Below are 27,042 nucleotides of genomic sequence, written 5' to 3'. Positions count from 1 at the left end.
GCTGCCATATCCGAGCTCCCCCACCTTCGCCGAATCGGCGCCGGTGTCCCTCACTCTCTCTGTTCAGAGCGAGCCATCCTCCTACACTTCTCTTCTTTCATCTCGTGGCTCCGGCTAGGCCGGTCTCGCTTCTGCCAGCAGCTTGTGGGCGTGATATTAAATCGCTGCTACGCTTCGGACTCGCCGCCAAACCCAGGACCGTAGCTAGCCCCGAGCTGGCGAAACACGCGGACCAAGAACGCGACAGAAAGTTCCTACGAAAATTTTCTTCAGCAACATCAACTGTCCTTGAACCTAAATCGCTCGAGAACTCTAAGAGCTGTACCTTGAAGAAGATCATACATTTCGGGAACCGAAGGGTACATGTTTGAAAATTATACATAGATCTTGATCGGTTGCAGATTGTATCTAAAAAGCCTCTTGGGGTTTGGCGTCGTAGTGTCCCGAAGTTTATAAAATCGGCGGACTTCCGGTAGCGCTTTGCGAGGCAGATTGTTAGAGGGGATGTGGATAGACGGGTGAAGAGAACAAGAAGAAGAGGAGGAAGAAGAAGAGGAGAGTAAGAAGCGCGTGGCTCGGCAAGTCGGCCGCGAAGCTAGGGATGAAAGGGAAAGAGAGACAGCGTCGTCGAAAGAAATCGAGAAGCGGTAGTGGAAGCGGAGTCTCTGCTGGCAGACTACGGTGGTTGGCGGGGCTGTCCATATCCCGAGGTAAACTCTATCCAGGTTACTGTAGTTTAGCTGTCTCTGTTTTGCGGTAGGCGGTAACCGCCGCGGGCGCAGCTCCAATGAGCGAGTAGCCCGCCCTCTGGATGCCCCACTAGCTTACCCCCTGCCGGAGATTTATTGAAATTTTATTTTTATGGCCGGTGAGCACGGCGTCCGGTTGATGCTGGGGGCGGCTGGGGTGGCGAAGGGGGCGAAGAACAGGAGAGGATTCCTTCTCCTTTCCGCCAAGCTTTTTTCGCCGCGTTTTCCAGCGTCCTCGTTTCGCTGCCGTCGCTAGCCACCCTCTGCTACGCTCACCTCGCGCCCTTGTTGCTCCGCGAAGCAAACCGTGCCCGCGTAGCCTGCCATCCGCTTTATTCGCTGCGTCCTTTTAATTCAATAGCCTACCCCTTTTTATAAAGTGCCAACCCGCCGAAGACGGATGTCGGCCGCGTCAAGACGAGCTCGCGAACATTTCGGCGCCCAGGTGTATTGGCATACGTTATTATTGTAGACTACGTTCCCGTCCTATCGAAGGAGTCGCGACGCTCGGGGGTAGTATAATGCGCCCGTTCTGCCGGGATATTTATCGCGACGATTGGGAATTACGGTCCCGCCGGATCACGGAACTGGGTGAAACGCGTCACGTCCCACGGATTTTCGGAAACCTCGCAGACCGCTCGTCCAGAGTCTAGGCCCGATGTTATTGCCATTGGTATCTTTGCATTGGATTCGACGATACTTTAATTCGTTAGATTCAGCTCTGCAAGGTACAGTAGGGGAGTATTTTATATTTCGAAATTACTGAGGCCATTTGTCGACAGTCTATGCCACTGTTGTACGTATTAGTATTTTCGTGTCATCCTCAGGATAGGTTTTCTATTTCACAATTATTTCAGGGGTAATTAAGTTTAAAATATTGGTTAATATTAATCTCGAATATAAATGAGCTAATTAAATAAAATCGTTTTTGTGGCATAACAATTATAAATATTTAATTTGATGTGAAATGTAATTCGAGTTTTTAAAATTAATTTAATTCGTATATTCTTCACATTTATTTTCACTATTTCACACTGAACCTAGAGGCGTTAACAGTTCACAGTAATTATTCTGAACGAAGAAGTATGGGCAATCGAGCACCTTATTATACTTTTGTGTTATAATTGGTCGAAATTGATCGCAGTAACTTTGCCATTAATTGAACAATAAATTGTATTAGTATTAGTATTAGTACACCACTGTGGGTTTAAGGTCAAGCTTTTGGAAAATCATGCTCTCCTTGTTCGGGAGAGTTGAGACCTTGGGGAAGCGACACGCACACGTGCCAAGAAGCCATATTGCTCGGGGGAGCGGATGTCAAAGAAATTTAATAAACACGGCAGAAACGCTTCGTCAGTTCGACATTCCTGCATTAATATGAAAATAATTTATAACGCAGAGTTAATATCGGAGACGTTGCGCTTTGAGAGAGCGTCTTCGACGCTTTGCTTCGTCGGACGAAACAAAGAACAAGGAAGTAGCTATTAGAATTCATCTTACGGTTTAGTTCTTGGAACGTACTCGCGTGGGCCTGTTTTAATTTCTGACATGTCGACCATACTGGCGGAGGTGCGCTTTACTAAAATATTATATTATCATCTCATGATGCTTCGTAAACAGTCAAGGTTATCCGAGGGTCACAACTCATATCGATATTCTATGTATTGGTACAACAATTCATCGACGACTGTAAAAAATCTAAAACGATTTATTTTCCATGCTATTTCAAATTATGTTATAAATATTTACAGTGACATTCATAATGAAGGAAATATTGAAACGGCCTTCTTCCGTAGCATTTTCGAAGAACTTATTAGTATGTTAGACAGCGGATTTTATGTGTTTATAACAAAAATGAGTAGGCGTAATTTAAACCAGTAAAAACATTAGAAGAAATTAAAATATTATTTCTAACATATTAAACACACATATTATGATAGAAAATAAATTCCAGTTTCAGTCTACTTCTTAGTTTATATGTATATCTACTCAAAAGTATTGCGCTTTTTTGTCGAAGACGTTTGCAGTCGTCTAGTGAGGTTCGAGTCTGTTTGCGCTATAATTCATCCTGTTGTTAGTTATCACCATGTGTCTACTTCAGGCATCGTCGTTCCTCGAGGCAGCCGCGAAACGATAATTGGACGGTAATAAAGTTTTGCCAGCGTAGAAACAGCATCCGCCGGTGTGTTCGGTGATGGTAAAAACTGCAAACGCCGCACGGGATGGATATTTGAAATACGGACGGATTGCTACGGATGAATCGCACAGCAAATTCCTCGGTTTTGTCTGTTTCATTACACCATAGAATTCCGGGCTATTTTTCGAAACGTCGCGCGTCCAGGGCCGAGCGGAATCGCTGGGGTTACACCACTTCCCATGGACCGTTGCCGCTCATCGCTCGAATATTGCCGTGGCGCGGTTCGAAATTTCTCTGTGTGATCGAATATTACTCGACGGCGACGTTAATTATCTTTAATATGATTAGCGATGTACTTGCATACACGTGAACCCCGAATGTTTTCAATGCGTGCCGTACCCGTGCTCTTACTCCTACACCGAGGAAGGGAAAGTGACGCGAAACGATGGATTTAACAATACAATAATGACTATATCGCAAGTCCGAAAAAAAGGTCAAGCTGTAACCAAAATAGGGATCGAACAATCCAAACTTCTCTCAGAATTTTTAATTTCAATATGATCCTCAGAGACAATAACAATGCTTGTACATACTTATGTTCCCGATTAAATGATTACATATCTATTAAAAAAAATAAGGGAGAAACTACGGTATTTCCTAAAAGTATAAAAATATAGAATTGTCCAGTATAGGGGAATTAAAAAGACTGTACTCCAATTTTTTTGATCGCGTTATACTCGGTTCTACAATAACACTAAACGATTCTAATGACTCCTCAGATGCATTCAGAACTTTCGATTCGGATAAAGAGCCGAAGTTTACGAAAAGACGAAGGCGATCGTTAATTCGTCCGCGGCTCTTCGTTTTATCTTCGTATCAGAAATGTATTTGCAGGCGGAGGCATATGTGCCTGTGCGCGATCGATTTTAAACAGGCGAGACGAGCACTGGCAAATTGACAATGTGTCGAATGCAGACAACCGATGCCTCTGGCTAAAACTACCCTTCCGCGTTGCGAAACCGTAGTCCGTTTTTGGTATAGCGGAAGCCTCCACGCTGCCAATTCTCCACGCTGTGCAGCTCTGCCGCCGACATTTTTTTGGCAACGACACGCTGCGACATACAACACCATCCGCCATCCGCAAGTATTTCGATACTTGGGGGAATCTGATTAAAAGCATTTTATTTCTATTATTTTTTATTATAGAATTAGAACGTATTTATGTATGTATTTGCAACCAAACAAATTTGTGTTGAAACTCAATATTGCTGGTATATCGATCGGGCCATTATTTCCCTGATTTTAAAAATTCACTGTTCTGATATATTCATGTGAACAACTATATCACTAATTTTTAATTCCTAACATTATTTTCGTTAAATCACTTCAAATTGATGGTACATATGAGTAGTTCGGTAGTTGAACACGTTAAATATTAACCTCGTGATCATTTTAACTCTTCACCCACTGGAAGTCGAACAGGATTAGTTAATGACGGTATTGCATGCAAAAGGAAATGCTCGATGAAACGCGTTAAAATGCGAGAAATTCGGCGAATGAAAAATTTTGAAAAACCATGATAAATCTCTGTTGGGTGATTCGTCGAGTCTGGAAGCATTTTTCGGGATTCAGGGGTAGAAGAGGCGCGGTTGAGCAGCGGTCCGCACAAAGACAAGATGAAAAACGGGACCAGCTGGTTTGTGTTCGCGGCGCGGTGGATTCGTTTGACGACAAACGAATTCGCGGGTCCTCCTCGTCTAGTTAATTTTTGTCGTAGAACTTGCATAGTTTCGCCCTCCGAATATTGGACGTATCAGAGAGAGGCCAGATACTCAAGCTCACCCTTCTGGGCCTCTAACCCGGCAGAAGTAATACCACTTTCGCGAGGCTGTGCACCGTGTGCCCCGCCTGTTCGAATTGGAACAACGTGCACGGGCAACAGGCGACACACAGGTAGACAGGAATTTCTGATATTACATACCAGAAGCCGGAATGCCCCCATAACAATCCCGAGGGAGTGTACGAGGTTCTCTACATACGCCAGACATATTCCGCGTCTAGCACGCATCCCCGGCTCTCGTCAGTGTCTCCCGTTTGCTACAAATAGGGGAACCTATCTCCCTGCCTCTTTCCCACCCACTCTTTCACCTTCGTCCTCAACCAGCTCCCCGCCCCCTCTACGTTGTCCCCTGACCCCTCTATCCCGTATTCCGTTTTCAATCCTCTCCGCACAGCCGCCCGATACCTCCCTCGATTTCGATCCTCCACGACTGTTCAGAAAGCGCGGGGGCTCCTTTAACGAAGAAGCCACTCCAATAAAAAGCTTCTTTTCGAACGGGGGTGGAAACTTTCTATCTCGGCACGAATCGTTCCCCGTTGCTTGAGAGATTCCCAGCGATTGTTACTTCGATTCGTCCCGCGATCACTGGGACTCTCTGCCGATCGCTTTGCAGTCTCAGACCGCCATTTTGTCCTGTTCATCCCCGCAACAGCTTTATTCAAATCAATCGCGGTCACTGCAGTCTGAGGAACCTATTTAATATTAGTATTTAATAGTATTTATAAAAATAAGTACACGTGCAGCGCTGAACTATTTCTACTATAGTGATTTTCCGACTTCTTCTTCATGTCTCAATCACAAAATGAATATGAAAACAGAAAGTGGGGGATTTTCATTGTGAGAGCACACAACGCTTTGCAATGCCTGTCAGAGAGATAGTAGGAGAGATCTGAAAAATCTTGAGCCGCGAAACGTGTTTCGCACGGAAGAACGGCTTGGTTCAGGTGAACGGTTCGAATCGTGTTAATTGCGATTTGTCAATGGAATGTTTTAAACGCACGACATCTCTTCACTTATCACGAAAATGGGCTGCATGTTAAGGTAGGTCGTTCCACAAGGATTTAGTACCTTCGTTAAGCTGTAAGCTTCATTCAATTTTCTCCAATTTGTGGCAATTTGTGCTTACAGCGCCCACATGCTCTCGTGCCCCCACCCTTTAACACCGTACCTCTGGCGAGAGAGTGCGAACATGCCCGCGCGCGCGCGCGAGAACGCATTCTCTCTTTATCTCTCTCTCTCGCTCTCTCTCTCTCTCCCTCCCTCTCTCTCGCTCTCTCTCTCTTTCACGCACACAGAATCGCGGCCGAATACGGCCCTCCAACTGAAATTCATTCTACGCGCGCACTTCTAGCTGCAACTCTTGAAAACTCTTTTCAACGCCGAGCTTCCGAAACGCCTGTATCCGATTACCGTTGATCGCTGAAAGCTCCAGCGCGATGGATTTTTACGGAACCAACGCGCTCCCGATTGTATTATCGTTCCCTGCGATTAGAAACACTTTCCAGCGCGCTCTTTTTCCTGGAACACGGTTTCGAATTCACTTGGGATTTCGTTGCGTGAACAAAAAATCTAAGCGAACGCTATACCAAATATTCGACCTGCTTCCAGTCGGAGTGAGGAAAAAATGGTTAAATTTGTTAGCCGATCTTTATTCAACATGCACAGACCTATTAACCCTGTATCAGATACAGTGTATCTAATTGTTTCCTTTAGGCAACATCAATTTCAAGGTACGTTTTCTCATATTGTCTACTCAATTAAATCGAAAATCACTTTTCCCGCATTCTTTTTGTATTTCTACAAGACCTGCATATTGTGTTACATTTTTTAAAGAAATTGCAAGTGACAAACGAATGCAGCTAGATTTTTCATTTTATGCATCGAACTAACATTCGAGTTCAACTGTTGAGAATTTTACGTTTGTTCTCAGACTAGACGATTTAAGAAACCAAAATTCGGCATCCCGTTCAAGGATGATTTCACCCCCCTGAAGATAAATTACACTATTCGCACACATAGCTCTACAACATTCTGAATTTCTGCGTTTCCCAAATTCCCTTTCAAGATAATCCATCAGGAAAATAAAATGTTTCGAAATTTCGTGGACCGTCGAGATGAACCCCTCAACACGTATCGTCGTTCAATTTGCACCGGCAGAACTCGCGAAATCGCGAAGAACGAAGAACGGAAAGGGAACCGAACGGTGCCGGATCGCGCAATTACCGATCGAGCGTGGTTGAAGTGCAAGTTTTGATTTTTCGGTTGGCCTTCGCCGCGTCGGCTGGTTGGCTAACGAAATCAACGCCAACGGGGGCTCGGCGAAACTCTCCGGTGCGTATTATTGAATGAACTTTTTAATAAATCGCCTGTATCTGCTACTTTTACAGCGCAACGCGGCGGCGGCGGCCGTCGTGCTGGCCCGTGGGGTGGTTGGCCGTGGTGCTCGGCGTTGGGGGTGGGTAACAGGGTATACACGGTGGGTGGGAAATGCAGGAGGTGGAGGAGGAGGATGACTTCGCAACGCACGATTCCAAATAGCTGCACGCGTGCTTAAACCTTTGTTGCAGAAGTACGGCCACTCTCTGAAGTACCATTCCGAAATTATTACATTCTAGTGGGGTAGATATTAGCTCCGCTCGTATGCTTTCATTAGACGTTACCTTCGAGCGTTTCAATTTAACGCGACAACCGCCCCCTCAGCCTCGTTCACAGGTCTATAATATCCGACCAGGCACTTGCCGACTCTCCGGGCGTGCTTCATTTGGACGTCGGTCGAGTTCCAGCCATATCTCACATTCCAGTTCCGGGGCAGGCAACGAGTTTCCGAACGGCGATGCCACGTTTCTGCAAATATTTTGCCACTCGACAAGCGGCCGGCTTTTGCTTAATTGCCCGATCGACCGGCCTACGCGCGTTTACGCGGCTTTTCGCCGAGGCAACTCGCGGCTTCTCGGTCTCCGCGATCCTCAACCCCCTCTGGCCCCCGATGTCCGGTCCGGACGACCGGTTGTCTCGCTCTTCGACCTCATCAATTCCCGTTTTCGTCGTTTAATCGACCGACCAATCGTTGGTCATTTAACCCTTCCATGATGGGACAAATACGTAATGTTCCCGACACTCTATGAGGCCATGTGTGACACATAGTTGCGTTACTTTGTACTCTTTCAGTTATCCTACCATTTGCCATGAGACAAGATGATTCGGATCACTGGAACGTTCGCATTATTGAAATACATCCACAATGCACTATCTGTAGAATCATCGAAAGCGTCCGCCTTCTGAAAACAAGCGTGAATAATATTTTTCATCGATGATCGTAAATGGTACAATCTGATTTTGTGCATGGGCAATTCGTTCCGAGGTAAATTGAACGTCGTTCCCCGCAGGACGGAAATCGCGTCGTTAATCGGATTATTTTCGTCCTGTGAATTTCGTTTGTTTTCCCCGTAGCCTTCAACTGCAAGCATTTTTGTGCGAGCAGGAACTCCTCCCGTTTAATCCACCCCTGAGAAACATTCGACGAGAACTTGCGGTCGGTTCTCTCTTCTTGTGTATGTCCAAAGTTTAATTAGTTTTTCGAATGTGTTGAACAGGGACAGGTTAAGTTTAGTGCAAGTCGCACAGTGGCGGGACAATTTTGCCGAGAAGTTTTTCAATTTTCCCGGCTCACGGACTGCCCCCGGAAAGTATTCGGGGACGCGCTCCGACACTTCTCTCGTTATCTCAGATTTGTTTATCGGTAGTTCAAAGGACCTCGAGGAAGATCGTTCTCTCTCTCTCTCGATCTGGAAACCCACTGCAAAACGCTTCATGCCTCGAACCCTTATTATTTCTATTTGCGCTTCGATTCGTTTCATCCCTTTCATTCCGATTCTTCCGAAGAGACGTTTGTAGTTTCGCAAAAATTCCACTCTTTGCGTACAACTTGTACACTTTTTCGCTACATAAATATTAAACACATCTGCGAACAATAATTATTTCTTTCGTCACATTTCCCTTTACTCGATTGATACGATTGATTTTGCGCATTAATGATGTAACTTTTATGAATTTAATGGTAACTTCTATGAAATACTCAAGTATAATATCTGATCTTCGCGGAGGCACAGTACTAGGTACATTGTTCGTGAATGCATGCATGAATAGTAGATTAGAAGAATTAGAAGTGATTGTTAAAAAATTTCGACGATCCGTGCATTACAAAGTAAAAGAATGATAATTGAAGCGAGAAAGAAGATAAATGGAACCTGGTACTATTATTTTTAGGAAATCAGCAATTCCGACACAGTTAAGTACGTTCGCAGAAAAATGTGGAGAACTCGACGACACCATCTTTAGATTTGTCTCCCGGCTCTCAGCTTTTCTTTATTTCCATTTCACCTTCCGTTTCCCTCGACCTCGCCCTACCTCCCCCACACTCCTCTCTAACTGCGTCGAGACTTCGTTAATGGAAATTGATTACCGCAAGAAGGCGATATCTAAATCACGTTCTCCTCTCCTCCAGCTCGCCGAAACTTTATTTCCTTCTATCTAGCCGTCGCTAACTCGCGATTCTTTATTCAATGATTTTTTTCTCCTGTTCACATAGTCACCGAATTCTCATGCAAATTCAAAGTAGTCGATTTGCCAGTTTCTAATATGTCGAGAGGATTCAACAAATATTTATGATTGGGTATTGGCGAAGGAATTAATCAATCAGGGCCCAATGCATTGCGTTTTTCATTTGATATCTTCGTATAAGAATTGATTCCGATGTTCCTGTGACTGTCGTTATCGAAGAGACGACGTCGTGTAAGACTCCCCGTGATGTATACATAGAAGTACATCAAAATGCAGAACATTGCAACGGCGCGGTGCGGCAGTAGTCAAGAATTTGAAGATACGAGAGGCCGGTAATAAATCTTTAGCCGGGACTTAAGTTTCGAAGTAAATCTTCCCACGTTTTAGCAGTAAGTCCAGAGCTCACTGCGGAAAGGGATCAAGAATACTGACTTGCTGGATAACTGCTTGCATGGTCCCGACAGTGCCGGTGGCTGCGTAGACTAGGAAAGGTGCTAAATCCACTTGTGACGAGTTTAAAATCGACTCTATCGCCCATACTGATGTGTCTCGCCTTAATCCGCTCGAGAGGCGAGCAAACCGTCGCGCGTCGCGTCGCGTCGCCTCGCTGGCTTCAGACGTTATTCGGATGCCCACTTCCGGTTCCACGAGCCGATTCTTGTCCCACCATGTTAGCCAACTTGACACTTTTCTAGCTGAACGCTTCATGGAAACGAAAATCACGTGTCAGTTATTTTTTACGGATATGAAGCTCGAAAGTTGAACTCGAATAGTAAGCTTCAATAGAGATACATAATTTATGAATGGAATTGCTTTTAGACTGCAAAATGAAAATTGAACGACCGTGCATTTCGGTAAAATCAATATTATATAAACTCTTCTTTTTTTGGAAATTGTTCTGGCTATTATAGACAATCGGTTCCAGAGCCCGCTCCGGGGGGGGGGGGGGGCAACCCGGAAATTTGTCCGGGACGCGAAAATTTAGGGGTGCCATTTTGGCTGTAACTGTGAGAAAAATATTGATGTGTTAAATACCCAATTAATAAAAAATTTGCTTTTATTAAAATTTAAATAAAATGATTTGATTTTTATTGAAGATACAAAATACGTACCTTTGTCTTTTTGTCCGGGGCGACGTAACCGCTAGAGCGGGCGCTGTCGGTTCATCGTTAATCCTATGCATTTATTGCATACATGAACTTTTAACATACAGAACCTGTCGAAAAATTTTATAATTTCTTCCCTGATCGAAACACCACTGCGTTAGCAGTGTTTTAGTTTGATAAAAAGAGAATCGGTGACCAGCCCGATCCCATTCGAAGAATACTCACGTTTTCGTACGCGTCGCCACCCGCTGTGTTTGGCTTTACAGGCACGTAAGTCACGCGTCAGGGGATGATTCCGCGTTGCGTGCGTTTCAGGGCAAACAATAGGCCAACCCCGGTCAGGGTGCGCCCTGCAAACATAACTTCGCCGGGGAAGTTATGTCCGTTTCTCTAGACCAACGTGTCGGCTGGATCGTTGGACAATTGATCCACGACAGCTCGGAGTCGGGTCAGTCATTCTACTTAATTGGGGCTTCGGGCGTGAAATGTTCACAAAGTCAAGTTGGAGGAAGCGTCTGCCGCTAGAAAAGCGATTCTCGGATCATCAATGTTTGGACGTGCATGGGAAAAGCATGAGACCGCGGAGCATCACGCGAAGGGGGTGGGGTGACATTCGACGTGCCGGGGTCTGAACTGTCCGAACGAGTTCAGGATTCGATAGTTACTGAATTAGGGAATGTTTCATTTTTCTGTTGCACTGAATACAATGAATACAATCGAAAACACTAAAACTACCTAGATTGCTTAATTGGCAATTATCGAACTTGTATAGCTGTCGTTGCAGAAAATGATTAAGCAAATTCATTGATCCGTGCAGTACAATAGAAATCACGTACAGAGAAATACAATACATTTTTTCAAGATGCTGAACAAATTTCTACTGCAAAGAGTTAATAATTAATAAATGACGTAGGATTATCATGTTTATCTTTCGGGAATCCAAAGAAGAATGTCGAAGGTTGCGGTTCGAAGGATGCTCGCCGAGTTAAACTTCGATTCAGGTCAAATTCGCTATGTGCGCCCCCGTGTTATAGGGCGGGTGGCTACCCCATTGGATTAGGAGACCCCATAGAGGGAAAAATGTAATATAAAAGGCTTATCGGCTAAGCTGTTAATATGTTGTAGGACGGTGTGTCCGAGGAGGAACCATGTATATATTACACTGCTCAAACATATGTCTTTTCTGATCGTGTTGGCGCAGGGAATGCGGTGATTGCGGCCGTGTTACGGATCATTCGATTTTCTAACCGTGTTGGCCGATCAAATCCACTTCCCAAAAACTCAAGGAATAATTGACACCTTTCTCTTCAGAATTTCATAAATTTTCACAATTGAAAAAATCGGCAATAAGTCAGGAAAAATTATTTATAAGAAGTATTATTTACGTAACATGTGAGTTGTGAATAGAGATTCTAGTCTTCCAAAATAATATTAACTGCCATTTCTCAACCTATGTATTATTTTCGTTTGAAGAAATCAGCGTTTTCAAGTAGCATCGGCGAGAAAGCTTCGACACACAAAAACAGGATGTTTCCGGGTTATAATAATTTTTATGAGTACTACAGTGGGTAGTTGTTCTGTGAAAGGGATGCCCAAGTAATTGCTAGAAATCGTGTTCATCTACCTGGCTGCTAGTGCTCGTCCTGTCACTTAGGATCGTTTCTCGCTAGAGCGCAAGATTCTTATCAGGCTAAATGAAACAGACACACTAAACGGACCCGTGGCGTAGACAACACTTAATATATTTGTGTTTGAATTACGCCCCTGCCTTCGGCGGCAAGGATCCTAAAGGGAGCGAGGGGGCGTACCGTAAGGGCGCCGGTGTGCCACGTGACGGCACGTGCCCTAAAAACTAATTGAGATATGAAATTTATTTGGCACCGTGTTGTCAGCTCCGATATTCCTGATGAAAAGTTTTTCGAGTTGAAATTTATAGTCGACGCAGGGAACATAATAACTGACAGTGATTGGTTGCTTACCTGTATCAATCTCTGCTACGAATCAGGTAATATCGAGCCAAATCTTAATCAAATTTTAATGAAATTTCTTCAAAGGTCTGTACGTTTCTACGAGAAGATCGGATAGTATTTAATGGAAAACAAGAGTATAGTTATAATATCTACGGTTTATTTTGTTAGTAAAATTCTCGATCGAAGTCGTTTCTTTGACCAAACTTTTAGCAGAATACTAAAGTCCTGTAAATTTTCTTCTAACCATGTAATAAAGAATTCACTATGCAATTAAGGGAAAGACCTGGACTCTCGGCGCAACCACCCCTGTATCGATGCTTCGAAATAATGGAAGAAACTCGACGTCGTAATAAGCTACCGTTCGAGAATTATTTATACGTCTATTATATGTATCATTGGGTAATACTAATTATACGGCGGATCTGACACAGGTTGCCATTCGCAGAGATTATTTTTAAAAACTTCGATTCTTCGAAGGATGGTAATGATTAAACCCAAACGGTTGGGACATTCCTAAACCCTTATAATATGTTCGTTGAAAGTTTCTAAACAAACGATACCGTTCATTTGCGTTTTCCATTTCGTTCCATTACAGTAGAAGCACAATATTCCATATACATATAATTTCACATGTAAATGAATGAAATGACGCGCTAATAAGTGTAGAAAAGTTGGAAACTGTTCGCTGCTGAAAATTGCAGAATTTTTCTAGTGTGAGCTCAACAAATCCCGATTACAATTATCGATCTTCACTGCTACATTGTTGTAACTCCAGGCCACAAATCAAACGAAGAGGGTGGAGGGTTAAAAGTAGCATTTTCACTCTAGAATTCCGGTATTTTCTCCGTGAAGTCCGTCAGATCTCGATCACAATTAAGTCTTCTGATAATGCCCGTTATCAAGGCGTGTTTCGTATGAGAATGTTGAAGGTAGATGCGCGGCATCGGAGCTGGTTTCACGACTCTATTTTGGCGTGTGGGAAAATTAATCGTCGCCGCGGTGTCATTTCGATTTTGATCTTAACGGCGCGGCGAGAAGCAGCGAGGCGTTATACGGGGCCGCTCGGGCGGAGGTAGCAATCCGGCAGTCTGTAGTTAATTTAGAGGCCATTTCCTCTGTAAATAGCCAATAAAAGCAGGAAGAGCGCGCTCGCTCGCGCGCGTTGTGCCGCGCGCCCGTCGAGCGCGAAGGGGGTGCCCAGGATAGGTGAACCAGAAGCGAAACGGGGGTCTGAGGGGGCCGACGTCGAGGAGGGACGGGACGCAATATTATAAAATTTAATGTCTTGGTTTACGGGCCGCGGAGCCGGCTATAACCTCGCCCCGATATTTACTGGGCAATCGCAGGGCTATATTGTTCGCCGATCCGAACCCCGATCCCCGATCCCCGCTTCTGCCGTCGCGTCGTTCAGGTTCCACGTTACATCCGCGATCGGGCTCTCCGATCGGCTTTCCGATTAGGCTCCCAACCCCCTGATCAGCCTCTGCGCAGACAGATTCTCGCTTCATGGAATTTCACTGGGTACACACTCGTCCCGGTTATTTGCAATTAGGATTGTCCGGGGCCTGCGACGATTCCCGGAACCGTGAACGGTTCCGCAATCGGAATTTTTAAGACGTGTCCATCTCAGAGTATCGCGTGTTATTCTTGAAAGTCAAATTCGTCGGTGTACACCGGGCATGTCAAACACGCGGCCCGTCGACAAGTAGTTTCCGGCCCGACCAAACACTTTCAAACTATTCATGACAATTTATAGGTTTTACACTCCAACTTCACCCTTTTGCAAGTCAATTTCACCTTTCTGTAAATCAATTTCACCCTTTTGCAAATCAATTTCACCGTTCTGCAAATCAATTTCACCCTTTTGCATATCAAATTCAACCTTTTGCAAATCAATTTCAACCATTAAGAATATTTAAAATTAATTATTTATTTATTTCGATTAAATTACAATACATATTTATTTAGACACACGTGAACGGTGTCATTACTGCGAGGAAGACTCAATACTCAATACGCTTCAATAAATATGTACTTTCATTTCTAAAATTTATTAGTAATCAGAAAATGGCTTACAAAGTTAATGAATTGGTAATTACTTTTAAATAAGTATTTCAGGTACATCTTTGCAGTAAATGAAATTTTCAATTTCTTAACAATTAATTTACACTTGATCTGATTTTTTTACAAAAACTTACTTAAAAGTACTTTATTTGTAAAAGGTTGGATTTGATTTGCAAAAATGTTGACTGATTATTTTAGACTGTGTACTTTTCAGTATTAGAAAATTCAATAATAGACTAGAAGACCATTGTTTCGAAGCGAGATGTTCCTAGCAATTTAATTTTTCGTATCGAGCGGCGGCGGACGAGACTTTTCCTTTGGCATCGTCCTCGAGATCCAGGGGCAAGTTGCCGCAGACATTATATCACGCGTAAAAATTCCACGACTCCAAGGGTCGGCGGAGGAGAGAAGATCCAAGGGAAGGCTCAAAGAGTAGTCTCTACCTGTTTCTCCGTGGAGGCGCTATCTCTTATCCGGCTCCGTCGTTAGTTTTCGTAACGTCGACGGAAAAGGCGGATGCGTGTTGCGAAGCCTCTTTATTTGCTCTACTCGTCGCACATTCTCGTTTTCTACCCCTTAAAAATCGAACGTCGATCATGATCGCAATATTCACTTTGATTGCATTGTGTTCATTTCAGAAATCTTTTTGCATGTCTGTATCAACTTTACGAAAACGCCAAGTAGAGAGACAAGTTTTAATTATTTTTCATCAATATATTTTCATTAATAGGTTTATCGATTGTAGTTCTTGTTAAATGTTTTGTCCATCTAGGAAATTAAGTAAATTTTTAATTCGAAACACGAGGAATGTGTTCCGTCTCTGCTCAGTTTTCTTCAAACAGTTACCGAAAAATTTAATTCAGCAGCCATTACACGAAGTATTCTTTATTGACGCATTTTTATGTTTGGAACATTTTGGTTACTCTTACTTCTACTGAACTTCCGGTCTGCCGTTAAATGTCCGACAACCACGTCTAAATATGTTCATTGATTCCGGAGGCACAGGTAATGTGGCATTTGGTATGACCGAGGCATTTTTGTTAAAGACCGCGATGTCGGAGAGGTGTAAATAATCAATGAGCGTAGAGTGGAATTTATTAATTGATGAAACTCATGGCACAAATGAAGCTTCGATGAAAGATATTTGCGATATTAAAATGTCAGTATAGCGGACCTTTCCTTTTCTAGGAAGTAAAGAAAATCAGCGATCTGTCAGTCATTGTTTGATGCTCATCTGTGTTTAATTACACCGAAACCGGATGTATGTTTCGGACCGGTGGAATGAAGGTTTCATTAGTGTTAACAACGTGTTAACCTATTTTAATGTTATTTCAAATTTTTCTGGCAAAAAATTGAGGACGCTCGCGATTTTGTTTGCCAGCGAAACTAACTTCGATATTTCATGTTTGGTTCGCGAGTTTCACGATTCATGTAACAAGCTTTTTTATTACTCTACTCGAAATAAAATCAGATCGTTACTGTATGCGTTACAGTTAATACTGGGTGAGTGACTGAAAGTGATGATCTTGACAGCATATTAAAAAACCATCAGAATCGTAGGTGGCCCCATTTACGAACATTTACCAGTTCCATTCCCCGTGAACGTCTTTCAAGGATTCGCGTGTTGCCCCTCGCGATACAGGGCGCATTCCGGCCAGGACATCCGCGGGGTACGGCGCGGGAGAAAGGCGATGGTTGTCGGAGGCGGAAAAAGAGAAGAAACAGGAAGAAGAAAGGAGCGGAATTCTCGGATTGGAGCCGTTCCCTTAGTCGCAGTTCGCCGCTCGTATATAGCCGCTCCGCGCTTTCTGTCGCTCCTCTGTTCGCAGCCGGCGCTCCATATAGCACACGGTGAACGGCGAGGGGGCTATTCCCCGGGGGTAGGTGAGATCGAGGGGTGTGGGAGGGTTGCGGAGACGGCAGGGAGGTGACTTCGAGGAAGGTGGAAGAGAGGATATCGGTGGTAGAAAAGAGATGGAGAACCAGCTAGCGAAAGAAGGATAGAAAGGGGCTTGAGAGGGACAGGACACGGAGAAAGAGGAAAGGAGAGCGCCGGGGAACGAATGGAGCGAGAAAGGAGAGGTTGGCAAGGGTGTGCGAGGGGTAGTGCAGTTTCGTGTTGGCATTACTCTTGATTTCCGTGGTGACGTCGCTACCTCGGCTGCCCTTTCCCTCCGGCTCCTAGTCCCCGGCTCCTCCTCATCCTCCCACGCCTTCGTATACCGGCTTCTCGCCGTCGCGTCGTGTCTTGTGTTTTGCCGTTTCTATGTGGAGAAAGCCCGTGGATACCGAGGAAGAGCAGCCGCCCGGACTATCCGGCGAAGATAGATCCTGCCGTGACTCCCCGCCTCGCCTATAACCCAGCCACGGACACACCGCACACAACGGGACCTTGGTTTTTCGCCGCGGGAAAAGCCTTTCGCAACGGCCATTATATCACCGTAGAACATCTCACGGTATACCCGAAACCACGCTCCGCACCACGGATAATAAAAAATTAAGGGTATCGGCCTGATACACCCTTCCCGACGACCCTACACCGAAGGGTTAATGACTGATAATGAACAGATGCTGCCCGGACGCGAACGCCGCGCCGCGCCAGCATCTTTGATACGGATAATTGACGATACTCACAGATTTCTTCCGAAGTCTTCCCCCCAAACTCGACCTTGAACATTGCTTGTGTCAGCCTTCAACGACGACCACCAACTGGTCGTAATTTCCTCAAACTCCACAAAGTACACAGCAAAACTTGAAATTCTATCGCATTTAATAGTCTGATCTTGTATTACGAATTTGGAAGTCAGCATCATTAATCTGCACGGACCACTGAACTACCATCTTCAAAATCTCACAAAAGTTTGTCTAAGCTTCCTTGATATCTTCAATTTTACAAAATTCTAATAGAATTTGGTTGCGCGATTGGTTGACAGGCGATATGTTAATTATGATATTTTTTTCAGGGGCTACCAGGGGAAATTGAAATTTCTTTTCACACACTTTTTTTTAGAAACAGACTGGACTATTTTCGACAAAACCAATTTAATTTCATCGTCGCAAACTAAATAATTAGACGACGTTCCTGAAACAAAATGGACGCGAGTACTGCAGTCTAAGGGATAATATCGATCTGTGACGATACAAAGGTTGACATTTTGTGTCAAATGTAATATCAAAGTTCTCTTACAAGTATGCTTAAAAGTAGGAAGTTGAAGATACGAGATACGGGCGGTGCTTGATTCTCCTTGGCAAGGAATGGGTTCGATATAACGGATCACCTTTATAATATACAGTTTATATCGAACTTTAGCACAGTCTAAACTTCTGCCGAACTAAGAAATCGAAACTAATTTCTAATAAGAAATACATGAAAACACATTTTTTAGCTTGAAATAACCCCACTATTTCCCGATGGATATATTTCAAATATACAAAAAACTATGCAAAAAACATAATTTATTAAACTGAGGTGACAAGCAAAATGGTTGAACAGACGTCTGAAGATTATTTTTGCAGCCATTCATGAGAAGGGATAACGAGGGTGAGACATTTTTAGAGAAAACCCTAAAATAAAAGTTTGGTTGTCGGATATAGTAAAATTTTTCCGCAGGAATTGTGCTGTCGAGGGTGGAAAAGTTCGGAACTTTCATATTCACAATAGTTTACGACGTTATGAACGCGTTATCGGCCGTATTTGTTGGTCAATCGCCACTCGTAAAGTTGCAGAACTGACCTCGATGATCCCCAGGACGGAAAACGAAAGTGAGCTGGTTTCTCTCCTGAAATCCCACTCCTGAAAATGTGGCCATTCGTATGATCGGCCGTATCCGTGCATCCCCTGTAACGGCCCTCAGAAACGTCTTTTAATATACACTATATCTTCGAAGGGCCCGGAGAATATCCCTTCGTTCTTCCCGCTACTGAAAACACACAAGTTTGTCGCCTTAGATCCGTCATTACGTGTGTATTAACCTCGTTCGCAGTTCCCCTTACTCCCTTTTCCTCTTCGAGGGCGGCATTTCTCACGTCGCCTTCGATATCTCCCTTCTCAGAGTTGGCCAAAAATTTAATCAACGATTGACGAATAAATTTCTACTTGAATCGTTAATCGCAATTAACAATTAATCTCCTAGTTTAGTCGTTAATTGCGGTTAACAATCCTTTCAATTGTAATCGTCAATCGTCAATCGGATAATTGATTAATGATTAACTGCTGAAACTTCGAAATGAAATACGAAATCAAAACTGTATGAATACTGAAAAAAATGTGAACTGAGTTTTTGTCGAGATATATTTCTGTTAATTCTCCATCTCCGCTCTCTGCCTCTATCTCCCTCCTTACTACAATTTGTGGATAGACCGTATGGCGATTAACTTCATCAATCGATTGAATCAATCGCCGATTTTTCAATGATTACTTTTTCAATCGTACCCATTAATCAATCAATCTTGATTAAAATTTTAATCGATTAATGCCCAACTCTGTCCCTTGTCTCTTGCCCTTATAATTCTGTAAATGAGTAGTGTAGTATAAAAACTATGTCTACTTTCCTTGATTGACTCAGAAATTCAATTGTTATAACGTAGACTTCTAGGAATATCATAAAACAATTGCGCCAAGGAAGGAAGTGAACACATTCTTGTATAATCAACGCAATTTTATTACAAAACGATAATTTTACAAAGAGTCCAATAGTTACACAATACGTCACCAATCATCTATAAATACATTTATAATAATTAAGTACGAAATTTGTATTATTTCTTAAATAGAATAAATGAAATGACGGTTATATGAATTTAATTATAACGCTAATAGGATAAAGCGATGATCGCCGCAATACCATCGCGATACGTTGCAGGTTCGATTTAGTCCACGCGTTAAATAATAAAAACTATATGACTACGCAATTATAAATTATACAACTTAAAGAACAACTTTGGTACTGTAGCGTTCTCTGGAAGTCCAGCTCAGAAATTATGTGTAATCGATTTTCGCAAAATCGATGCCACAAACAAGTTTCTACGTTTCATTGTACTAGTCGTCGGTAAGTGTTTATCGATTGACGCAACGATACCACTTTCACCGATATATGATATATTCTACGAGGAGACTACTGTTACTTGTCGCTAATAACATCGAAAATGTGAGGTATACTACGGTAAAAATGTTAATACTACTGTCAGCTCTACGAACTGTCGGTCATTATTGTGTAATTGTGTCGCAATTCGTATCTGATCAAGCTTGCCAACCTTTGAAGCGCCTGAAAAAGAGAAATATTGAAAGATTAATTAATAAATTGACAACGTTTCACCATAGACGGAACATAAAAATGGAGGAACACCATATGGGCTGGGTCTCACTGCCTTATCGATGTGATATTTCACGACTGATGGCATTGTTATGTTTTTACAGTCTAATTTATTTTCAACAAAGAAGAATCACAGTTGGAATATAAGAATGTCCGAAAAAATGTATGCACTTTCGTGGCTCTTACTTATCTTGAATAAAATGGTAATTAAGGGGGTACACTCGTTTCCAGAATTGCAAGGGTGCGGGAAGCGCCTTCTCATTTCTCGATAATGCGAAGATGGGGATTTTCAATAGTCAAAGATAAACGATCAATCTGCGCCGCAGTCGCCCTCAAAAGTCCTATTTTTACGTTTACGAGGTGTAATTTGCTATCCTGTCGGACTATCCTACATTTTAAAAATATAGGATATCTTGGTTAGATTTGATTTACAGTCAGAGCCATTTTTATCTCATAATATAGGTCCTTTAATAACAAAAAATCATCTGCATCCGAATTTGAATAAAACTTTGCTGCAACTTACCAGATCCATGTCTTCGTAAGAAGCTTTCGCAAAGCTCGCCCTGACAGCGTTGCAAGGTTTACTTGCATCCTTCATGAAGGCTGCACCAGGCGCCATTATTACGCCTTCCGCGAATCCTCGTTGCATGATCATCTTCCAAGTATCCTTGATTCCCTGCACTTTGATCCAGAGGAAGAATCCTCCCTTTGGCACCGTGAACTCTGCCAAACCTGCACAGCAAAGAAATTTCGTCTACTGTCTTTGATATAATATCACTGGACATAATCATCGATCAATCTTTCTACGTCGATGCTAATTAGAAAATGACTGTCAAAGTCCTGCTACCAAAGATGCTATGATATAGTAGTCAAATGAATTTTACTCAACGATTTCATACAGAGCTCTTCTAAATATATAATAATATCTCGAATAATCGAATCAGTCTGTTGCAATTTAATTATTACTACGTACCGCTCAAGTGCTTTTCAGCGAGAGCAGCAATGGTGTCCCTCCGCTGTTTGTAGAAATACCTTATATTCGCGAAATGTTTCATTAGCCCGTCGTATCCCCAGATTTTGAACAGTTTGTAGATTATAGCCTGAAACCAGAAGAGTAATCTATACAGGAAACAGGCAAGATAAATAGTCTAAACGACTATCGAAACAGTAAAATAATTTTAATAGACGTTCAATGGAACGAAACTTTTATTTAATCTCATCTTCGTAATTTATTTGAGTTTCTTATTTCACTATTGTACTATGTTTCTGTAAATCGCGAATCTCTACTTCACAATATGTACAATACATAATACATATATTCCTCTTTCCATATTTATGAATGTCTCAGACGAAAGGACACAATATCTATTGGCCAACATTGCCGTCATTGTTGCTACACAATACATATGCATGTTGTATGAAAAGCTTTCTGTTGACAACAACACGTCGTCTAATCGGTAAAATTGCTCGATGATAAAATTTACGCGTGCTTAAGCTTATGTCTTAAAAATGACATACTTGCATATACATAGAGTGCAGTTCTTTTTTCAAGGCCTGACCCGCGATTGCGACCCTGAAGAAATTTTTCTCCTCTTATGTGCGAACTACCGATTAAAACTAATCTGTGTTTACATTCTTGATAAGAACGGCCACGCGCCGCTGTCGATACAGAAAACGCGCGCGACGAGCGATAATTTCGCGAAGCGTGCTGGCTTTTGTGATCTTTCACCATATTTCATCAGAATACGGGGAGAATAATGTTTATGACACGCGATCGGACGTCTCGCGTCGCAAGATTTGAAATATCTTTATTAAGCTTGCAGTGTCATGCGTTTAATTGGCGATCAGGACATTATCAATGTATATACATCATTAGCACAAATTCTTCTTGCTACAGTAATCACAGAAACGAAATGGAAGTCCTCACGCCCGGGATTTTTCCGTCTCCACTGTTTCCAGTATATACAGGGATAGATTATACCCAATTTTAGCATGGAACAGAACCTGTACCCATATTTTTTAAATGTTATCTGCGAAAGATACTTTTTCGGAAACCTACTGTGGCGACACCAGTATCAGGAATCTGAATTTCAACTTATGTTCATCTCAAATATCGACACTAGATAGCGTCAATGACTTTCCGAAAAATTATCGATCATCGGTATCATTTGCTTAAAAATGGCAATCAAAAGCTAATCCAGAACTAACCCTGAAGTAAACCAAAATTAACCCAGGAGTAACTCAGATCACGGTAGAAAATATTATGTGAGTAAGGTAAAAAATTACACTAAAATGATTGGAAATTTTTTTTCGGGTCGCCAAAAATCCTTTCGGGAAACATGTTTTTATGCAAAATGAATCTATGTGCAAAATTTTAGCTCAATCCGATTTGACCGATCTTCGGAATTACACCCCATTTGGCTAACAGTTTCAGCGTTTTGCCACCACGTGGCGCTGTTTTGAAATTTTAGGGTGCAAATGATTCTTGCCGGTAAGCTTACTATTTCTTTTAGTGCAAGCAATAAGAATCATTTCTGTTATATTTATTTATAGTTAATTACACTCTATCTTTTTAAGTTCCATTGTGGAACTTTTCTCGTACTGAGACTTGAGCAATTAGCTCAACAAATAATACAAATCGGGAATAATACGTGGTCATTACTATCTTACATGATCATTAAAATTGTTTAAAATAAATAATAACTACCAACCTGAGACAACGTAGGAGCGTGCAGGTGACTGCTCTGCAAATGCAATTCTATGCTTGCGATTAGGGGTGCCGCGGCTGTAATGAATCCCAATCTGAGTCCGCTGCTGATGATTTTTGAGAAGGAGTCCAACCTTATCACACGACCCTCTGTGTCCAGTGATAAGAATGACTTCGGTTGCTCCTGTGTATGCATACGAACAATTCCTTTTCACAATTCCAACTTCCCTGCTTTATTATTTATTAACGCTTTGCACTCGAGTGGTGACTCTGAGGCGCTACTAAAAATTGCTGTACCATTATTCAAAATAATGTTTACACTATTAAACATTGTACGTGTTACATTATATCAATTTCATACCCATGAAATTTAAAAAGTCCTAGAGATTGGAAATATTCTAGGTGGAACAAATGTTTAATTTTTTAGTTAAAGTAGAGCTCCGAGTGCAAATGGTTACCGTCAACGAACTATCGCATAGTGGTCTATTTGACCTGGAAAAGTGGAAAAAAGTCGATTTTTGTTGTCCGTCGTAGTTAAAGGTCTGAAGGATAAGGCTTCAATGTTGTTTTTTCTATTTGTACACCCGCGAAGTAGTAAACTTCATCGAAAGTCAAGAGATTTTAAGGCACGATTTGCGTCCGTTCATTGGCGATTTTCAAGTGTTTTAAGGAAAATTGTGTAAATTCTTGTATTACAAAAGTTTTTCAGGTAGGTGTACGGAGCACTTTCGCGCAGATTTCATATTGTTATCATCTAAATTAGTACAGTTATTAACATTTGAACATTACCAATAATTCTGTAAGTTTTTTTACGATTACGAAACTTCATTGACGATTTTGTTATAGTTCTGTGCGAGTCTGGATGCTGTTTCTCGTCTCATTACATTCGGTAAAGATTTGTGATTATAAGCCAACAAAATTTGATTCCGACTATATCCGAATTGAAATTTTATAGCTAATTTAGTATTAAGCGTTTAGCAGCGTTTCGCGTACGTCTGTACGTTCGGCTACGCTTGGTGTCAAATGAAGAAGAAACATTATCCGAGGAAGAAATTTCGGACGTATTTTCGGATGAAAATTAATGGTAATAATTTTCAAATGTTCTTACAATATACCGGATGAGTCATTTAAAGTGAAACAGACGTATATCTCGGAAATGATTCATTTTGGAGAAAAATGTTTCAGACAAAAGTTGTCTGGTTTCAAGGGAGACATAAAATGGTGTCATTGGCTTGACCTTGGATAGTCGTTTGATAATCACGTGACGGTCATCTTCAATTTCTTAAATAGAACTCCCTAGTTTTTATTGCATATTCTTGTAGCTCTTGTTTTGAGAGATTTTCAGAACACTGTAATCAAATATTTTTTCCTTAAATATTTTTCAAGTTATAGGGCTTGAAAGTGACAGTTAAAATATTCCATTATCGCACGCTTTTTCATGGGTTCTCGTTAATCTGAGGAAAAAATGTTTCGAACAAAAGAGGAACAGTATTCAGACGTCTATAAATTTCAATATACATATGAAAGTTGGAAAAAAATTTTTGTTAAAAACAATTGAGGTGAATTTGATTTTTTAGATGCTCAAATGTATTTTGGATCTCATTATGTTGTAGCTGATCTTAAGACGAGATCTTGAGCGTATAAATAACGCTAATGTAGCTTTTTCCACTTTTTCTGGCCAAATAGACTACTGTGCATCGTCTAGAAGAAACAGTTACTCACGTCTTCGAAGTGCAAGAAATGATAAGGATCGTCATCGAGGATGAGGAAGTTGTAGTCGCAGGCTATCCTGTAGATTTCCTTCCGTCTCTCGAGCGGGATAACAACGCCGGTGGGATTGGACCCGGTAGCGTTTATGTACATTAACTTGGGCATTTTCTTTCTGGCGAGTTGTCTGGTCCTCAACGTCTCGCGGAGAACCTCTGGGATGACACCATGCTCGTCCTGGGGGATGGCGATCAGCTCCGCCTGATGGGGCGCGACCTGTAATGGAGAAACGATGTCATCCGAGTTCGTCCCAATCGCTACCGTAAGAAACCGCCGAAGGAACTTTGACACGGTGCACCTCAGATTACGTAAACCGCATTTTAATCTGGTCGATGTGTCATACTGATTATCGGCGGCGTCATAGCACAATGTTTGCGTCAACGGTATCAAGGCTAATTTCGTTTTCTTTCGACGAGTTGCCCTCGGTTAGATTCACCAATTTTACATCGCTACAAAGTCACAACTCGATTCCTCAAAGTCACGACTCGGCCAACAACAAGGTGGTGCGTGTCCTGGTCGACGATCATTTTGAGAAACGTAAGCGATCCCGTTCAAAACAGATAAGCGCAAATGTTTTTTCCTTCTCGCGAAACTATCTGTCGACGAACGATATCGGTCCGATTAACCTCCGAGCTATGATTGTCAACAACGACGATCCATGAACGGAAATGAGTCAACTTTTCCGATTCTAATCGAGCTTCTTTTCGTTTCCAGTAAAAAGAGCATTTCATTAGCATATTAATAGACAGTTCACCAAGTTTTCCATATTCTCAAAAAAATATTACGAACGTGGACTGAAACCGAATGTTATTTCCAATCCATTGTGGGTCAAGAATAAAAATCGTCTCCTACTCTGCCGAATGTGTCTCAGCATTTCCGGATAATTTGTACACCATAATTGAACTGCGGATGCGACCATCATTTTCTTTTTACAAGAATCGTTCAATCATTTCAGCAGCGCATGTCCGAATATGTGACAAAAATACCGGTCACTATTTTATAGGAAATGTCTCATTCGAATAACAGGACGCTGGATCGATTTCCGATTCTAATCATCGAGCAGTTTTTTTCGTAAAACAAGGCGCGACCGGAATATTATCGAGATAGATTCAATGGAAGAGACAATAATGTCTTTTCTGCTGCGCGGGAATATTGGAATCTTTTCCCGTGGTTTTCGGCTTCCGTCCTTCGATCGCCGAATAAAATGGAGGAGGAAGCGCGATCGCCGATAAAATAGAAAATGGGAAGAAGAATTACTGACCACAATTTCCACGCCGGGATAAAGAGGATCGTGCACCAAGAGCGGATCACCGGGCCCAATTATGGCCTCGAGAGTTTTGCTTAATCCGTCCTGAGCTCCGGAGACGATCACAATGTCGCGGCTCTCCCACAAGGGAGGTGCGTGCGCCCTTCGTTGGAACTCCCTCAGGCTCTGAAACCAATTTAATATTCAACGTCGTTAAACATATTGGGGGCAATTGCATTATGCCGCGGGGAACTCGACGGAAAAATTGAAGTGACTCGAGAGGAGACGCGTGACTACGCGACGGACAAAAAGAAAATCGTTCCTTCGCGTTGCGTCGTGCGTGGAACCTTAATTATTTTAAAATTAATTGTAATTAAAAGGTTAGTTACATGAAGTAGAAACTAAGTAGAAAATTCTTTGTCTTCTTAAGATAAAATCTTAAGATAAAGTCCTTTTAAGTTGATTCCTGGAAAAAATTAAGGTTCTACGCGCAGCGTAGAAAACATAGGAAATGTTTATTTTTCATACAGATCCGCGGTAATGAGAGAATTTGTCATTTCTGGCTAGTAAGGAAAGAACGGTCTCTAAATTGTATTCTAGCGTTTCCCTGGTTCGAAACGTTCGAAAGCGATGGAAACAGACAAAACCCGCAGTCTGGACTTAAAGAGGGTGAGCTTCAAAGCTGACAGGTTCTTAATGTAATATAAAGGATTTATTAATTAATTACCTGGAGGAGAGGAGGATAGCCCTGTGTGGGAATGTACTGGAGCGCAGAGGCCAGCTCCTTCTCGTCGAGGGTGAATGAGGATCCATCGTTCAGTTTAATGGCGATTTCAGTGAAAGGGAATGTCTTTTCATTCGGCATTCCCTCAGCCAGAGAGACCACATCCTTCCCCGCCGAATAAGCTCTTTTTGCTGGAATAATTACCAAAAAGAAATGTTGAAAATTTTCCATAAGGGCTATTATTGTTTTCGATCGAGAAAGGCTTACTCAGTTCCCTTGTGGTCGCGGACCTCCTTCGTTTGGAGACCTCAGTCTTGAATATGGAATAGTCCATGTCGAATTTTCCACTATGTTTGTGCATCTTTAGAATCGATCCGACGCGACGTTCACGAGAATATCTGCTATACCGATCCGATTAGTTATAATAGTGTAAATACATATAATGTAAAATCGCGTTCTCTTAGTCTCTGTTAGCTTCGAACGTTAACGAACCCGTGTTCGGGACAGAAAGGACTACTGTTTCAACAACAACAGCGACACATTATTTTTCATCGAATACCAACGACACTACTATTACAACTGGCAGCACGCCCGCGTTTAACCGGCTTTTATATTTCGCGATAGCTTTGGTTGCGTCAGATAATATTCACGTAGTCGAAAGAGATCGCATTGGTTTCCTACGTACTTCGATACACAAGTCGATGACTATTCGTTGTGTCTAGTACCAGAATTTTCCACGAACAATCGAAACGACGAACAAAATTATGAAAATTAACTAGACATTATTCAAATCTTTGTACGGTGAAGAAAATTGTTTACGTTCGCGTTGAGCTCGCAGATACTCGCCGGGAGGAAAATAT

General features: G+C 42.2%; 1 protein-coding gene across 1 annotated transcript; it reads right to left on the bottom strand.

Annotated features, from left to right (window-relative positions):
* Positions 1 to 19,058: 19,058 nt before the first annotated feature.
* Positions 19,059 to 26,781, bottom strand: LOC143208737 (kynurenine/alpha-aminoadipate aminotransferase, mitochondrial). The gene is made up of 8 exons (XM_076423422.1): positions 26,450 to 26,781; positions 26,186 to 26,373; positions 25,474 to 25,644; positions 24,168 to 24,428; positions 22,450 to 22,629; positions 20,712 to 20,838; positions 20,262 to 20,470; positions 19,059 to 19,690 (listed from the first exon to the last, which is right to left on the bottom strand). Exons 1-8 carry the CDS (start codon positions 26,541 to 26,543, stop codon positions 19,616 to 19,618), a joined length of 1,305 nt encoding a protein of 434 aa, XP_076279537.1. The 5' UTR covers positions 26,544 to 26,781; the 3' UTR covers positions 19,059 to 19,615.
* Between the last annotated feature and the right edge of the window lie 261 nt (positions 26,782 to 27,042).

Source organism: Lasioglossum baleicum, chromosome 5 (assembly GCF_051020765.1).
Source record: "Lasioglossum baleicum chromosome 5, iyLasBale1, whole genome shotgun sequence".
Lineage (NCBI taxonomy): Eukaryota > Metazoa > Arthropoda > Insecta > Hymenoptera > Halictidae > Lasioglossum > Lasioglossum baleicum.
The sequence above is the reverse complement of the archived record's forward strand: the minus strand, read 5'-3'. Positions and strand labels throughout refer to the sequence as shown.

What these genes read in the sequence shown, in the direction of transcription:
- LOC143208737 (XM_076423422.1), bottom strand. Translation starts at nt 26,543, where the DNA reads ATGCACAAACATAGTGGAAAATTCGACATGGACTATTCCATATTCAAG. An exon ending in CGCGACCACAAGGGAACTGA is followed by an intron (nt 26,374 to 26,449) that starts GTAAGCCTTTCT and finishes TAATTATTCCAG; the next exon opens with CAAAAAGAGCTTATTCGGCG. An exon ending in ATTTCTTGCACTTCGAAGAC is followed by an intron (nt 22,630 to 24,167) that starts GTGAGTAACTGT and finishes ATGCATACACAG; the next exon opens with GAGCAACCGAAGTCATTCTT.